This window comes from Podarcis gaigeae (genome assembly GCF_964106915.1).
Source record: "Podarcis gaigeae genome assembly, chromosome: 16".
In the NCBI taxonomy this organism is placed as follows: Eukaryota; Metazoa; Chordata; class Lepidosauria; order Squamata; family Lacertidae; genus Podarcis; species Podarcis gaigeae.
The window spans coordinates 8,203,955-8,218,541 of NC_139693.1; the positions used below are offsets into that span (position 1 = coordinate 8,203,955).

At 48.4% G+C, this 14,587-nt stretch overlaps 1 protein-coding gene across 4 annotated transcripts; it reads right to left on the reverse strand.

Moving 5' to 3' along the window:
• Nucleotides 1-689: 689 nt before the first annotated feature.
• CHTOP (chromatin target of PRMT1) lies at nucleotides 690-13,693 on the reverse strand. Of its 4 annotated transcripts, none has more exons than XM_083716119.1 (6): nucleotides 13,298-13,693; nucleotides 11,532-11,612; nucleotides 7,095-7,245; nucleotides 4,762-4,945; nucleotides 3,150-3,287; nucleotides 690-1,900 (listed from the first exon to the last, which is right to left on the reverse strand). In XM_083716119.1, the coding sequence occupies exons 2-6, from the start codon at nucleotides 11,594-11,596 to the stop codon at nucleotides 1,698-1,700; spliced, it is 741 nt and encodes a 246-aa protein (XP_083572245.1). In that variant the 5' UTR covers nucleotides 11,597-11,612; nucleotides 13,298-13,693; the 3' UTR covers nucleotides 690-1,697. The 4 variants fall into 4 exon arrangements, with proteins under 4 accessions (XP_083572245.1, XP_083572247.1, XP_083572244.1 ...); XM_083716121.1 differs by having other exon boundaries at nucleotides 11,298-11,612; nucleotides 13,298-13,689; XM_083716118.1 differs by having other exon boundaries at nucleotides 4,762-4,948; nucleotides 13,298-13,685.
• Nucleotides 13,694-14,587: the final 894 nt, after the last annotated feature.

Genomic DNA, 14,587 nt, shown 5'->3' on the forward strand with positions numbered 1-14,587 from the left:
TGCTAATAGGGCCTCTTGCTGCTGCTGCGCCGCTGGAACGCGATTTCCGTTCTCATCCTGGGACAAAGTTCTTAACTTTTCCAGGTCAGTGGAGTTTGTAACCTGAAGTGTTTGTAACTCGAGGTACCACTGCATTCTGTATTATTCTGTATTTGTAACTGGTGTATTTTAAATGCAGCAAGCCTCCTTGAATCCCAACTTGGGAGAAAAGTGGGATACGAATATATAAAATGAAATACCGTATTTTTTGCTCTATAAGACTCACTTTTTCCCTCCTAAAAAGTAAGGGGAAATGTGTGTGCGTCTTATGGAGCGAATGCAGGCTGCGCAGCTATCCCAAAAGCCAGAACAGCAAGAGGGGTTGCTGCTTTCACTGCGCAGCGATCCCTCTTGCTGTTCTGGCTTTGAGATTCAGAGTATTTTTTTTTCTTGTTTTCCTCCTCCAAAAACTAGGTGCGTCGTGTGGTCTGGTGTGTCTTATAGAGCGAAAAAATACGGTAAACACACCAGGGCATTTCCTGCAGGGAACACACTGGCAAAGTAGATCCCTCCTCCCAACCGGTGGGTTAACTTTGGCAAGTGTGTAGGACTGCCCATCTATCAGTCAGCTGACACTCTCATGATATGAAATGATAGGCAGGTAGGTGCCCCACCTACCTATTAAAAGATGACCAAAAAGGTCATAGTAGTAGCGGCTTGTTCAATTTACTGTAAGTTTCCAACAACAGTCCCTGCACCACCAACCAAAATAAAACCAAGACAAAGGCTTTTTTTTTTCCTTTTCCCTGCAATTGTTTCTTATGGTAAACCAGAAAATACAAGATGCCGTTCAAAACCAGAACAGAACAGTTGAGCTCACAAGACACTGGGTGGCAAACAGAGAAAAGAATCTGCCTTCCTAGTGTCTTCAAACACACACAAACAAAATACCAACCAGCAGGCTGGCCACAAGAGCATAAACATGAAAAGTTTGCTGCCATTGTTTATTATTATTAAAAAAAAAAATCTGCTTTCGGCCACAACAGGTTTGGTGAATTAAACACTAGTTGGGCCTGATCCTTTTTTGGGGGGAGGGGTGGGGTGGAGGAAGGAGAGGGGCAGGGAAGGAAGAACTCCACTGATTTGTGCTCACCATATATAAAAGTCACAGAATTATTTGTTGGGCCTGGGGTGTGGACGTAAGCAGAAACATCAGAAAGGAAGCATGGGATTCAGCATCACTGTGCATGAGCAGCCACCTTGAAACCCAACACTTACAGCAGCTGTAGCTGCCGAGACTGCAATTTATAAGCACCTGAGACCTTCTGTCTACAGCAAGGTCAAAAAATTTTTTTTGGGGGAGGGGTTGAGGAAGACAGGAGAGGAAGGGGGACAGTCATGCATGTAATGTCCTGTTGAGGAGCTTCAAGATGATGCCATCTACAGACAGCAAGTCAGTCACATTTGTTTTTGGAAGAAATGTGTGTGTGTACGTGTGCGCATGTAGATAAACACACAATTCTCTCCCGCCCGCCAGTTTCATACAATGCAGGAGTATCAAAATGCAAGAGAAACCCATGAAAGTTATTGTCTCCTACCCCTCCCCACGCCGTCAGGGCGGCGGTTGCCGGTCGTGGCTTACAGGAGAGGGCTTGGGTGGGGAAGGACCAGCGCGCACAGAACACACAACCTCAGCGAGTGTCTACAGCAAGGGTGGGTCAGTCGTTGGCTTCGGGGTCTGTCTGGGCCATGTAGGCGTCCAGTTCGGCATCCAGGTGTCCTTTCGTTTTCGACATGTATGCGTCAAGCTGGTTGTCGAGCTGCTCCTTGGTCAGGGCGGGGCGGGGGGCGCCTCTGCCTCTGCCCCGGCCTCTCCCACGGCTGCCGAAGCCGCCTCGTCCCCGGCCCACCATGCCACGACCTGGGCAGGAGAGGAGGGGGACAGGGTTAGGCACTGCACCACTGGAGCTCAGCTGCCTCCTCTTCTAGGATGAAGTTCAAACCGCCCCCCGCTCCCGCCCCATAGCCTCTCCAGTTCAAAAGATGCCCAAAATGAGATCGGAGGGCTGCTGTCAATCAGAGTTGATACAGAAAGCTTCCTTTGACTGCACCAGGCTATCGGTCCATCTAGTTAACTCAGCATTGCCTAGACCAGAGTTCCCCAAACTTGGGTCTTCAGCTGTTTTTGGACTACAGTTCCTATCATCCCTGACTACAGTGGTACCTCGCAAGACGAATGCCTCGTAAGACGAAAAACGAGCAAGACGAAAACGTCTTGCGAGTTTCAATGCATTCCTATGGGAATTTGGTTTCAATGCATTCCTATGGGAATCCGTGCTTCGCAAGACGAAAAATTCGCAAGACGAAAAAACTCGCAGAACGAATTAATTTCGTCTTGCGAGGTACCACTGTACTTGTTCTTCTAGCTAGGGATGATGGGAGCTGTAGTCCAAAAACAGCTGAAGACCCAAGTGTGGGAAACCCTGGTTTATACTGATTGGCAGGGGGCTCTCCGGTGTTTTGAGGAAGGGGATATTCCCAACCCTTCCTGGATGTCAGTGATTGGATCTTTTGCATTCACAGATGATGTTTATCATTTAGTTATTGCTTGTCTCCTAAAGTTACGAGCAAGATCCTAGTTTTCCTGATTAAATGGCAGATTCTAGTCCTCATAGAAAGCTGCCTTATGTTGCATAATAATGTCTGTCTATCTGACAGAGGCAGCGGCTCTCTTGGGTGTCAATGTTTTTCCTGAGTTTGGTTTTAACGTTTTTTTTGCTATTCCTGCTTATTCATTTCAAGTCGCTTCGAAATACTTTGGTGTAAAAAGCGGCAAACGAATATAACTGACCTCTCCTGTGCTGTGGTTTTCACACATGCAGTAAATCTACTGATTATTTTTGGAAAGCTGTTTGTTCCTTCGCTAAGCATTTAGATGCCTCTTAAAGATACTGCAACCAAATTTGGCATGCCGGTTCCTGAGGTGACGGAGCAGGTTTTCGTCTTAAGCTTGGAAACAGCTGGGTGCCATTCTGAATCGAGATGGCAGACTAAACCTTTTCAGTACGGGACTGATGTTTTCGCTTCTTAGAATTTCTCTGCAATGCCAGGTACGAGGCTGCAGGAATAAAATGAAAGTGAGTGTAACATCCCAAGTTAGTTGTGCTCACCTCTGCCGCCAATGCCACCCCGGCCCATGGCTCCTCTGCCAAGCCCTCCTCTGCCAAGCCCACCCCGTCCTCTAAGGCCTCCTCTTCTCAGGCCCATTCGAGCAGCTATGCCGCGTCCTCCCCGAAGTAAACCCTGTCCTTTAAAGGGAAAGAGAGAGAGAGAGAGAGAGAGAGAGAGAGAGAGAGAGAGAGAGAGAACCATCAGTTGAGTTTTTGAAGAAAAGGTCTTGCCAGCAAACTCAGGATATTTCTGAACTACAGGTCTACTTTCAAATTCTACAGTGGCTTAATAATAATAGTGTCTCCAAAGCACATTTTGCTTGAGAATTCTCTTTTGGATCCTAGCCCCTTCACTGGTTGTCGGCTTCCTATTTCAAAAAAAGTTGCAACAGCCCAGGTAACTGTTATGCCAAAATGTGCTATGGCAAATGTAGGGAGGCTTTGCAGCCTGACAGTTGTTGTTGGACTCCCCTGTCCCAGCAGCCGGCATGGCCACAGTCAGGGGTGATGGGAGTCATAGCTGAAAGTTCACCACCCGTTACCTATGGGCTTCAAAGCCTACCAGCCTCGTTTTCCATTTCCCAGGCTTCTCTCTGCAATTACAGAAGCTAGGAACTTAAAAAACAAAACAAGCAGAGCTTACTCCAGGATAGCAAACTTAGCTGAAGAGAAGCATAGCTCTGCCAAAGGCCGCTGAGTCTTTGGTAATATGGGGCCCTGAACAAAGACAAAAGTCCACCCCCCAAATATCTTATTTTAATAATACTCCCTTTTGGTACAGTTGCATTTTTATGGATCTTAGTAAATACAGGTTTTTAAATTATTATTATTATTATTATTATTATTAGCTCCCTTGGTTGTATGTCCTATATCTGGCCCCGGAAACTGTTTCATCTGTTGGGGGGCAGGCTCCCTAAGTTTCTCTTTCCTCAACTCCTTGCTCTCCCACCCCTCTCTCAAGTTTGCACCAAGTATACTAAATCCACTGATACTAAGCACCAAGCATACTAAAACCACTGATTGCCATGCAATCAGACTCATGTAGATTAACATGTGGACTACGTCAAAGTTTATGTACTGAGCCCCCAAACTGGGGAAGCAGAGCACACAGCAAACAGGCTGTGTGAAGCATGGACATCAGTTCTGCCCCCCCCCCATAGTATTATTGTTCATCAGATATATCTTTGGGGGGGGGGTGTCAAGTGATATTTGGCAAGTAGAGGTTGGGGAGCCTCAGGCCTGGGGGCTGAATGTGACCCTCAAGGTCTCCCTATCTGGCCCTCGGAACTCTCCCAGGCCCCACCCCTCATGGGCCCTGCTTCACACCCTCTCCTTGAGTGTTTTTGCCTGGCTGGGATGTGCCTTTGAACTCTGGCCATGCCTCTCGGGGTGGAGGATGGAGAAGGGAATGCATGTGTATGTGCAGAAAGTAGCCTATGGCACAAAGGTAAAATTGGCCTTAACTTTTCCACCCATTGTTCCTCCTTGCCCTGCCCAACACTGGCATGTGGCCCTTCTTGGAAGGGTACCCAGAAAGGATTGCTGCCTCCAGACAGAAAACGGTGCTGCCTCCCCCCCAGTCCTAAGTGAACTAATTCACTGACACACTAACCTCGGAGGGGAATTCCTCCCCGTAGCAACGCTCTGGCGCCACGTCCGCCACGCATGGCTCCTCGGGGCAAGCCTCTCTGACCCATGGGCAAGCCTCGGCCCCCTAACGCACCCCGGGCCAGGGGTCCCGCCGGCCGGCCTAAGCGTGCCTGGATGTTGCTCTTCCCCAGGCGTTGCTTCAGGCTCTTCTGGAAGAAGAGAGTGTTAGACAGGAAAACGTCGCATAGAAACAAGCACAGAGCAGCTGGCACGGAAGGACGGGCGCAAGCTGCTTGAGATGGGAGTAATGGGGGGGAAAAGAGAGATCACCACGGCTCTTGGTTCAATGCAGGAAAGGTCTGGGGAAGAAAAAGGGTGAAGCAACATGGTTTGGTTTGAGGAGGGAATGAAGATGTGCCCAGAACATTTTGAGAGATGCACTGCATTTTTACTTTAAATACCATTACATAAAAACTATGCAATGGTCTTATCACATCAGCAGACCAGTGCATAATGGATTCTTATGTGAGCGGCTGTAAATATACGAAATGTTAAACATGGTTCTCCAGCTCTCACAACAAGTCACCTGGTAGCTCATGAAATGATACCAAGGTACATCCTAACTAGATCAGACAAAGGGAAAGGAGGGGACCGCAGATGCACTCTGAGATGAATCAGAGCCACCTTTTGCAAGTAGGGGATGACCATGCTTCTCTTTCAGGAAGCAGCACCCATTCAGGACTCTACTGCATTTTAGCTCCATCTGCCAAGGCTATAATAAAAACCAGGTTGTGGGATATCGAACACCAAGAACTAACAGTGGCAGCAGAGAAAACATCTTCCCCTCTTTATTTTCAACTTTCTTGGGCACATGAAACCAACCACAATTACCTTGAATTTCTGCTTAACCCTCAAGAAAGAAGGGCATTTTTGCTGGCCAGGTTTAATTTAAATCCATCAAACCTCCTTTGGGGAAGGTTCTCAGCCAGGGTGGAAGGAGAAAGAACTTGCCCAGGTGAAGACCACCTGGTGGAAACCCTTACACATATGGTTCTCAATTGTAAACTATATGCTGACCTGTCAGCAATTTCTAGATCAACACTGTATCCCCAAATGAAAACCAGAGTTGGAGGTCATACATTTTCTATTACTGGGGAATGATCAGGAGCTCACCAAGTTAGTGGCTAAAGATCTCTATTTGGTTTTTTGTCGTCGAAATACACTGCAGAGGTCTGATCTCCCTGGAGACCAAGAGATGTGACGATAGACTGCTCTGCCTCCTTTCTTTTAGCAAATGTTTTGTGCCAGTGGGAAAGTGGTAATTCTGTATTGATTTGTTTTGGATGTTTGGATGTGATGCCAATAAAAGGTTTGATGATGATGATTTTAGCTCCTGCCATATGTTCTCATTTAAAAAAGGCCATTTCACACAAGTCGTCCAATGGAGCAGCACCTGCTACACATGTGTCATGGCTGCCTCCGCCACCACGGGGCCCAAATGTAGATGGAGACTAAAGCTACACAGGGGGGAAACGATTGCATGATCAAAACCAGCAAAGCTGCACCACCACCCTGGTCCTCTGAGGCCCAAACTCAGAAGGGCAAACTCTCCCAGAATGGGATTTCGGTCACAAGCCTGTAATCTTCTGGGGCCTGCCACAGCGAGGTGCAAGGGAACCACCTCTGCTGTAACCAAGTCCCTGAGATCAACCCACATTTAACATTATGCAGCAGAATTACATAGAAGGGCATTTTCTGTTTCTGGGATGACATGCAATCGTTCTTGTCTTTTGTGTGGTTGTGTTTGTGGCTTCTTTTTTGTTATTTTTCACACAATGAATACTAGAAGTAAACAAATAATGGGTACGTCTATGTGGTGCCTTCCAGATCTGTCGTGAACAACAGTTCCCATCACACACCCTCCATCATTGACTGAACTGGGACTGATGCAAGTTGCCACCCGAAACAGGTGGAGGGCACCAGGTTAGCAACCCCTGAGTGAAGCTATATGGTGATCCTTGCTATGCAGCCCTTCCTTAAGAGCCCTGGTGGATCAGACCACCCGGACAAAGGGTTATTTCCTAGAAGGCAGCAGGAGGTGTCGTGGGACGTGGCCCACCAGCAGGAACATCGACCAAAGATTTGCATAAGGAGAGCCTTGCTGGTTCAGGCCAATGGCCCATCTAGCTCAGAATCCTAATCTCACAAGAGGACCACGCTGTGGGAAGCCTGCAAGTGGGACTCTGTGGTTTCCAGAAGCTGGTATCCACCTGTCACACCCCGCCTGTGTTTCCCACCCAAAGGAAGCCCCCGGCTGCCAAGGCTCCATCGCTGGCTCTCCTGCGCCTCTCTCACCTGCTTGAGCTTTAACGCAGCCTGCACAGAAGGTCTGTTCTCCATCTGCTGGGCCAGCCTCCTGTTCCGGGCACTGGCTAGCTGTTGCTGCTGCATGGTGGCTCGAATGTTCACGGGGATCGGCTGTTTGTTCTTCAGCATATTAGTAAAGCTTCAAGGTCGAACAAAACGGGTGTTTAAACAAAAGCTTGTCATTACAAAAGCATCTCAACTGGCATTTCATGGCCCTTAAGAGTGGGCGGCCGCGGCCCACAATTTTTTTTTTTTAAACGCCAACAACGTGGTACACATTTTAATTTATCGCAGGTTAATGAGCTACAGACTTTTCCTCGTTTTCCAGAAGACGTGCAAGGACAGGACATTCAAAAGGGTGTGGATTAGTGCAGTAAATTTAAAACAGAAGTGATTTTTTAAATAAAAAAATCAAATTTCATGTGATCTCAAAATGAAGAAGCAAAGATGGAAAAAAGCACACAAAGCAGTTAAGCAAGATGGAGAGAAAGGTGAAGGGAAAGCAGTGCTGGTTGCAAATGGACTGAATCAATTGGCCAGCAAAGGTAAGTTAAGAGAGGAATTGCCAAATCAAGCTGCTTTGAACCACCAGGTCATCTTGAAGCTGCAACAGACCTCTCCTCCCCATAGGAACCAGCCCAGACCCTGCGGTCTTCATCTGAAGCCCTTCTCACAGTATGTCCCACCTGGGGTGGTGCGGAGGGTGATCACACAAGAACAGGCCTTTTCTAGTGGTGCCATGCTGCCACCCGCTGGTCCCAGGAAGACATGCCTGATGCCAACCTTGCCAATCTTTAGGCATCAGGCCAATACTTTTTAACTCAACCAGGCCTTTGATTAATTAATGTTGCCATCTGTGGCAGTGCTCAGTTTTAAGAAGGGCAGGTAGGCCTTGGTCCTTATTTATATGTAGCTATATTTTGGTATGGTTGATGGTTTCAGAATTCCCCTCATTCCTTTTGTAAGTTGTATTTCACCTTGTCAAGCTGTTCTGATACTTGCTATATAAATTGGCTGATATAATAAATAATAATTATTATACAATGCTCCAAAGATCACACAATTAAAGAACCAGCCCTATATTTAACAACTCTCCTGGCAGCCACAGGCAGTGAGTACTTTTAGGCAGGGCATGTGCCGGAAGGATGGGAGGCTGAGAGGTGAGAGCTACTAGTTTCTTAGCAAGCTAGTCACTTTCATTAGCTTATTTATGAGGGAGCTAGGAAATGGCATGTGTGCGTCCCAGAACTACAATCCCAGGGGTTTTTAATACTATGGCAAAAATGCCATTCAAATTCTTATGGCAGTTTCCACCTTTTGGACACATAAGGGAACACACAAACTGCCAATCGGCTTTATGCCGCTAGCATAGTGCTGGATTTGCACCCAATCCAAACAAGGGTTGGATCCAGATTCTGAAAGGCGGCTGCTGCTCAAAAACAAGGTTTTTCAGCTCTCCCTTTATGGGCTTGAGGACTGCTACCAAGCAGCACCCTAAACCAGGAGACACAAAGGGCTGCCAGCTGGAAAGAAACCAGTCGTTGGCGGGAAGTGTTCTCTGCTCATGCCGGGGGCATTCAAATCCTATGAGTAAGGATCTCAAACAGCACACAGGATGTGCTTTCGAAGTCAAGTTTGGACCTGGCCCCAGAAATGGACCCTTCAGCAAGTAACTGGCCATGCTGGCTAGGGCTGGGGGGAAACCGGGAGCTCAACTGCAGCTGGAGGGGCCACAGGTTTTCCCCACATGGAGACCCCTCTCCCCACCAACAACTCCATGCCCTGGCAGGTGCAGGGACAGAGCAAGGAATCGGAGCCTGCTGCCCAATCTAGGCCCAGAGCCACAAGGTCAAATGCAGACAGGACAAGGGCACACTGGTGAGCAACTGTTAAAAATGAGTCATAAATCAATCACGTTATGGGAGGGGTATTTCTCGGACTAAGGTGAAACTACGAAGCTCCCTTGCCATTTTTGCTTTTGGTTTTCTGGATGCTGTTTAAGTAATACTGTGATGTTTATAGTATTGAAATGTGGGGTTTTGCTATGTTATTATAATCGTTAATGCTTGCTAAGTTATTGTAAAAATAGTCTTTGTAGCATTCGTTTGCAACGTGTTCCCCTTTTCTTTGTTATAAGCCGCTCTGAGCATGATTTATTTTGTGGAAAAGCGGCATACAAATTAATTGAGTGACTGAATGAAATCAAACAGATTTTCTCTGGGCAATGACCTAGCCCCTTTCCACGTCTATGATGCCACTCACCCTGCCAAGTTAGCAAGGGCTCAATATCAAATAGTACTAATACAACCTTCAAAATACGATGGGAAGCAGCTACCCCTTGACGGTGGAGCCCAATCTCATTGGTGAAGCCTTCTAATAAATCCAAAATATGAGAGCATGCCACTAACATACAGGAAGCCCCCTACAGTGTGGTGTGGCCTGAGCACTGGTTCCCCAATTGAGGAGTCCAGCATGGGAGAGATGGCCACAAGTGCAAACCTGATGCTATGGAATAGAGCAGAGCTTTCCAAACTTTTCAAGTTGGTGACACATCATTTTGCAACACAGTAATTCAGTTTTACTAGCAAACTGGAGGTTAAACTAACCCTTTCCAGTGCCAGGAGAAGTGCAGGGGGCATTCATGCAACACAACTACACACTGCAGCTGACACACTAACGTATCATGACAAAGATTGGAAAACTCTGGAATAGTCTACAGCAGGTGTGGGTAACCACTGGCCTCCCAGATGTTACTGACTTCAAGTTCCATCAGCTCCAGCAAGCATGGCCAACAGCCGGGGATGATGGGAGTTGTAGTCCAGCAACATCTGGAGGGCACTAGGATTCACGACTCCCAGGGTTTAACAAAACTCACACACCTACAATTTTGAGAAGGGGCAAGAAATAAAAAAAAAGTTCAAATGGAAAGTTAGAATTCATTTTCTGAATGCCGAAAGGCGTGTTTCCCACTCCTGCTCTACAGCATAGCTAACAGGCTCCCGATTGTTCAGAAAGGCTGCAAACCCTACTGCCTGTGTGTGTGTGTGTGTGTGTGTGTATGTATTCCTATCCAATAATTCCATAATGCTATGAAGATTTACTTGGAAGTGCACTTGATTGAGCAAAGTGGGACTTAATTCCAAATAAGCTTATGTAGGACTGCACTGTTTATTAAACAGTATTCTGCAGATTGCAAAAGGACACCCTCAAAGAACGCCTGATGAAAACTTCAGACACAAATGAAATGCCAGTCCAAGAACTGGAGATATGCTATTCAGCAACATGGCTGTAAAAAGGCACAATTTATTCTCTAACAGAACAGACATTATGTAAGACTAGAAAGAATTTTGTTTGCAATTGTAATGTCATGCATTTATATCAAAGGTGGGGGGAACCCATGGTCTTCCTGGCGTTGTTTGGCTACAACTCCTTGTCCACTAAGCAGGCTGGTGGGGCAGATGGGGAACTGGAAGTCCAGCAACACCTGGAGGGTGACAGGTTACCTATCCCTGATCAAAGAGCAGCTGACTGTGAGTTGTATGGTCCTCTCAGAGCAGACCTACTGAAATTAATGGACAGAAAGGATGTAGATGCCCAAGTGTTTCAAGGGACCAATTCCAAGTACAACTAATATTGGAACCACCCCTACTGAGCCGCTCAAAGTTTCTCAGATAATCCAAGCCTGCCATACCTCCGCACACTAGATCCCTCTTCTCCTGGCCTGCCATTGAAACCAGCTGTGCGTTTCCCAGAGAGATGACCAGGTTTTAAGATTACCAACCCTCTTAACAGAGACAGAGTGCACAAGGGCCACACAATGTAAGCACCACCTATTAGTTGGAAATTTTACATTTAGGAATGCACTGGAGAGGAGAGGAGAAAAAGGAAGGAGACGAGAGGGCATGCAGAGGGCAAAGGAAGCAGATGATGAATGGAGCGGAGCACTTGCCTCTTACAAGGTCCAAGGACTGTGGCCAAGGAGCCTTCGGGCTGATCAGAGCGGCCAGCTGCCTGCCTCTTACAGGCCAGACCACACAAGGATGTGTGTCCGCCTTGGACACCGCAGCAAAGCCTCCTGCAGCTTAGGTCACATGCTACCGCACTGCAGGGGTCACCTATATAATGTGAACACATGTGGAAGAAAAAAAGGAGGGTGCGAGGTTTTCCTTAGAACACATCCCACCAGATTACCGTTTTCAGCTTTATCATCAGACAGACAATTTTGGCCCTTTTAACCTTGTGTACCATCGCTTGCTGTAGGATTTAAGGCAGAAGTAAAGCTGCCCCCTGCTTCTCTGCATCTGGGTAGGTTAAAAGCAGGGCAAGGACCATGTTGGCTCTGGATATCGAACACAGTGATAATTAAGCAAAAATAAAAATTAAAAAAAAATCTTATGAGCTGAAGTTGGCCGTTGGGCTCCTCACCGCTCGTTGAGGGACATCTTGGTGGTGCTCTTAAGCACGACTTTCGGCGCTGACTGCGCGGCCATCTCAGGTCCCCAGAATCTGCAAAAGAAGAAGACAGGGCCAGTTCAGAAAAAAGAAAAAAACATTAACTGTTGCTAAAAGAAGGGCTTCTTCACACAGCTCACAGCTAAATGTTGGCATTCACCCATAAGAGGCAGTTACGGCCACTAACTTGGCTGGCTTTAAAGGAGGATTGGAGAAATTCATGGGGAATAAAGGCTATTGATGGATACTAGCCATGATGGCTAATTTCTGCTTTCATGATCAGAGGCAGTAATGCTTCTGAATACCAGCCCTGGAAACTGAAGGAGGGGAAAGCACTCTTGCACCCGGTCCCTGCTGCTTTTTGCTATCTGGTTGGCCACTATGAGAACAAGTGGAAGGACTACAGGGGTCTTTGGCCTGATCCATCGGGCTCTTATGTTCTGGGAAGCAGGGAGTTCATTGGTCCTCTTGCCAGTAACTGCTCTGTTACTGCCTCACAGTCAGTCTCTGGGAACTTTCCCCCCTCTTTTTAAAAGAGCCAAGCAAGATTCCTCAATACAATTATGGAGGAGAAGGCTATCAATGGCTACCACCTGCACCTGTCTTCACATGCAGGATAAGTTCCTAACTCACTGAGGGTTTGAGACCTATTGTTGCCCTCGCCTAGGGCAACAATAGTTGGCCAAATTCATTTCCCAGAAGGAGCATTACTGTGCTACAGGAGGAGTCTACACTGTGCTGCATTCATTGGTGTTTCAGGGGCCTAATCTGGCCCACCAGTCGATTTAATCTGGCCCCCATAGCAGTATATGTCCTGGGGTAAAATCCAAAAAGAAGCTCAACAGCTTTGGTCGGCCCTCATACATGTTCACTTCATCAAATCTGACCCTCTTTGAAAAAATTTTGGGCACCCCTAGACTAGGACCTGGGAGCCCAGAGTTCTAGTCCCTGCTCAGCCAGGAAGCTCATTGGGTGACCTTAGGCCAATCACTGTCTCTCAGCCCAACCTACCTCACAGGGTCATTGAGGGACCAAAAGGGGGTGGGGTGGAGAACCAAGTTCACCACCTTGGCAAAACAAATGGGATATAAATGTAATAAATAACAATAAATAAGGAAGAGCCAACATCAAGAGTGATTTTGCACAGGTTTTGTTTTTTTAAAGCAGGAACTCAGGGGAACTGAGTTCCCTGACCTTTTAAAAATCAAATCATTTTTTTTTGTCCGGCGGGGCTGATATGGATATACACCCAATGCCTGAACCAAAAACCCAATAAATTTGTGGCCATTTCTAATCCAGGTCCTTGTCTGCTTGAGTTGATTAATCACAACTTAACATTTAGCCACTGCTGGAGTGTGTGTGTGTGTGTGTGTCGGTACTGCGACTGGGCCCGCAATAAACTTCGCGGTAACTTCCCCCACCTCTCCGCTCCTCCCCCCCCCAGCACTGATTTTACAGGAGACCCATCCATCCATCCATCCATTCATTCATTCATTCATTCATTCTGGAGAGAAGGGAATGCATGGGACTGCACTGGAGTCGCCCCGCCCACCACAGAACCCCGCTGCATCCGGGCATTCCCCCGCTGCTCGCCAGGCTTCTGAACCGGTCACGTGCGCGACGAATGCCTCCCTCCCCCCCCCCCGCACCCGCCGCGGCCTGCTGGAAGGCGCCAACGGTCCTCGAGGCCCAGCCCCCTCCGCGCGCGGCCTACACGACCCAACGGTCTCCCCACTCACCGTCGGGGGCGGGGCTCGCTCTGCTCGGTCTGCGGCTCCGGCGGGGCCAGCGGAGGCGGCGGGAGGCTCCGCTCAGGCTTAGCCCGGCCTCCCCCGTCAGGCGCCCCAAACGCAAAGATGGTGGCGGTGGTTGGTTCCCCCCTCAGCTTCCCCTCCTCCTCCAACCTCCCGTCGTCTCTCTCACGGGAGGACGACGACGGCGACGACTCTCTCACTTCAGCCGCTCGGAGCCTTCCTCGCTTCAAATTCCCCTTCAGAAAGGAGCCCGGCAAAATGGCGGAGCTTTTTTTTAAAAATTTTTTAAAAATATATATATAAAAAAAGGCCGGAGCTGCGCACGCGTCAAGCAGCGGTCGCGCGTGCGCCAGCGGGTTGAGGCGAGGCTTCCTCTCTGCGCATGCGCGGAGAAACGTCCTCTCCGGATGGGAGGGGGGACCCGGAGCGCCAACGTGGTTACGCCTCGTAGAAAGAGAGGGAGAAGGCGGGCTCCGACGTGCTACGTAGAGTGGTTGGCCGTTCGTCGCTTTCTGAGTGGTTGGAGCAGAGGGAGGGGCGTGGCTCTGCCGGGGCGACGCTCATTCTCAAGAGGGGAAGGTTTTTTTTGTGAATGGATGGAGTTGGTTTAGAAGCGGGCGCGGTTTAAAGGGGCGCGGGCTGCTTTTAAGTGCGAGGGGGTTTCGGGTATGTTTCGGAGCGAGGCCTGCATACAGTTGGTTGAGGTTTGTGCATAAGAACAGAAGGTGTTTCCTGTTGGAGTAGGTGAACTAAGTCATAGAATCTCAGAATTGTAGAATTGGAAAGGACGATGAAGACCATCTGGTCCAATCCCCTGAAATGCAGGAATCGTTTGCTCAACTCACAACCCTGAGATTAAGAATTTAATCCTTTACCGATTGAGCATATCTAGCATCCTGGTCTCACAGTGGCCACCCAGATGGCCTCAGTGGGAAGCCTGCACACAGGACCTGAGCACAACAGCACATAGCCTGCTGAGCAGTGGCGTAGCGTGGGGGGGTGCAGGGGGGGCCGGCCACATCGGGCGCAACACCTGGGGGTTAGGGTTAGGGGGCGCAAATCCACGGGTTAGGGGGTGCAAATTACTTGCCTTGCCCCGGGTGCTGACAACCCACGCTACGCCACTGCTGCTGAGGTTTGATGCTAGGCTGCCTACCTGTGCATGAATACTGTACAGTGGTACCTCGGGTTACATATGCTTCAGGTAACATACGCTTCAGGTTACAGACTCCACTAACCCAGAAATATTACCTCGGGTTGAGAACTTTGCTTCAG

Coding starts and splice junctions, on each gene's coding strand:
- CHTOP (XM_083716118.1), bottom strand. CDS start 11,596: ATGGCCGCGCAGTCAGCGCCGAAAGTCGTGCTTAAGAGCACCACCAAG. Junction 7,246..11,531: donor AAGATGTCCCTCAACGAGCG/GTGAGGAGCCCA, acceptor TCGACCTTGAAG/CTTTACTAATATGCTGAAGA. Junction 3,288..4,761: donor GGGAGGAATTCCCCTCCGAG/GTTAGTGTGTCA, acceptor TTCCCTTTAAAG/GACAGGGTTTACTTCGGGGA.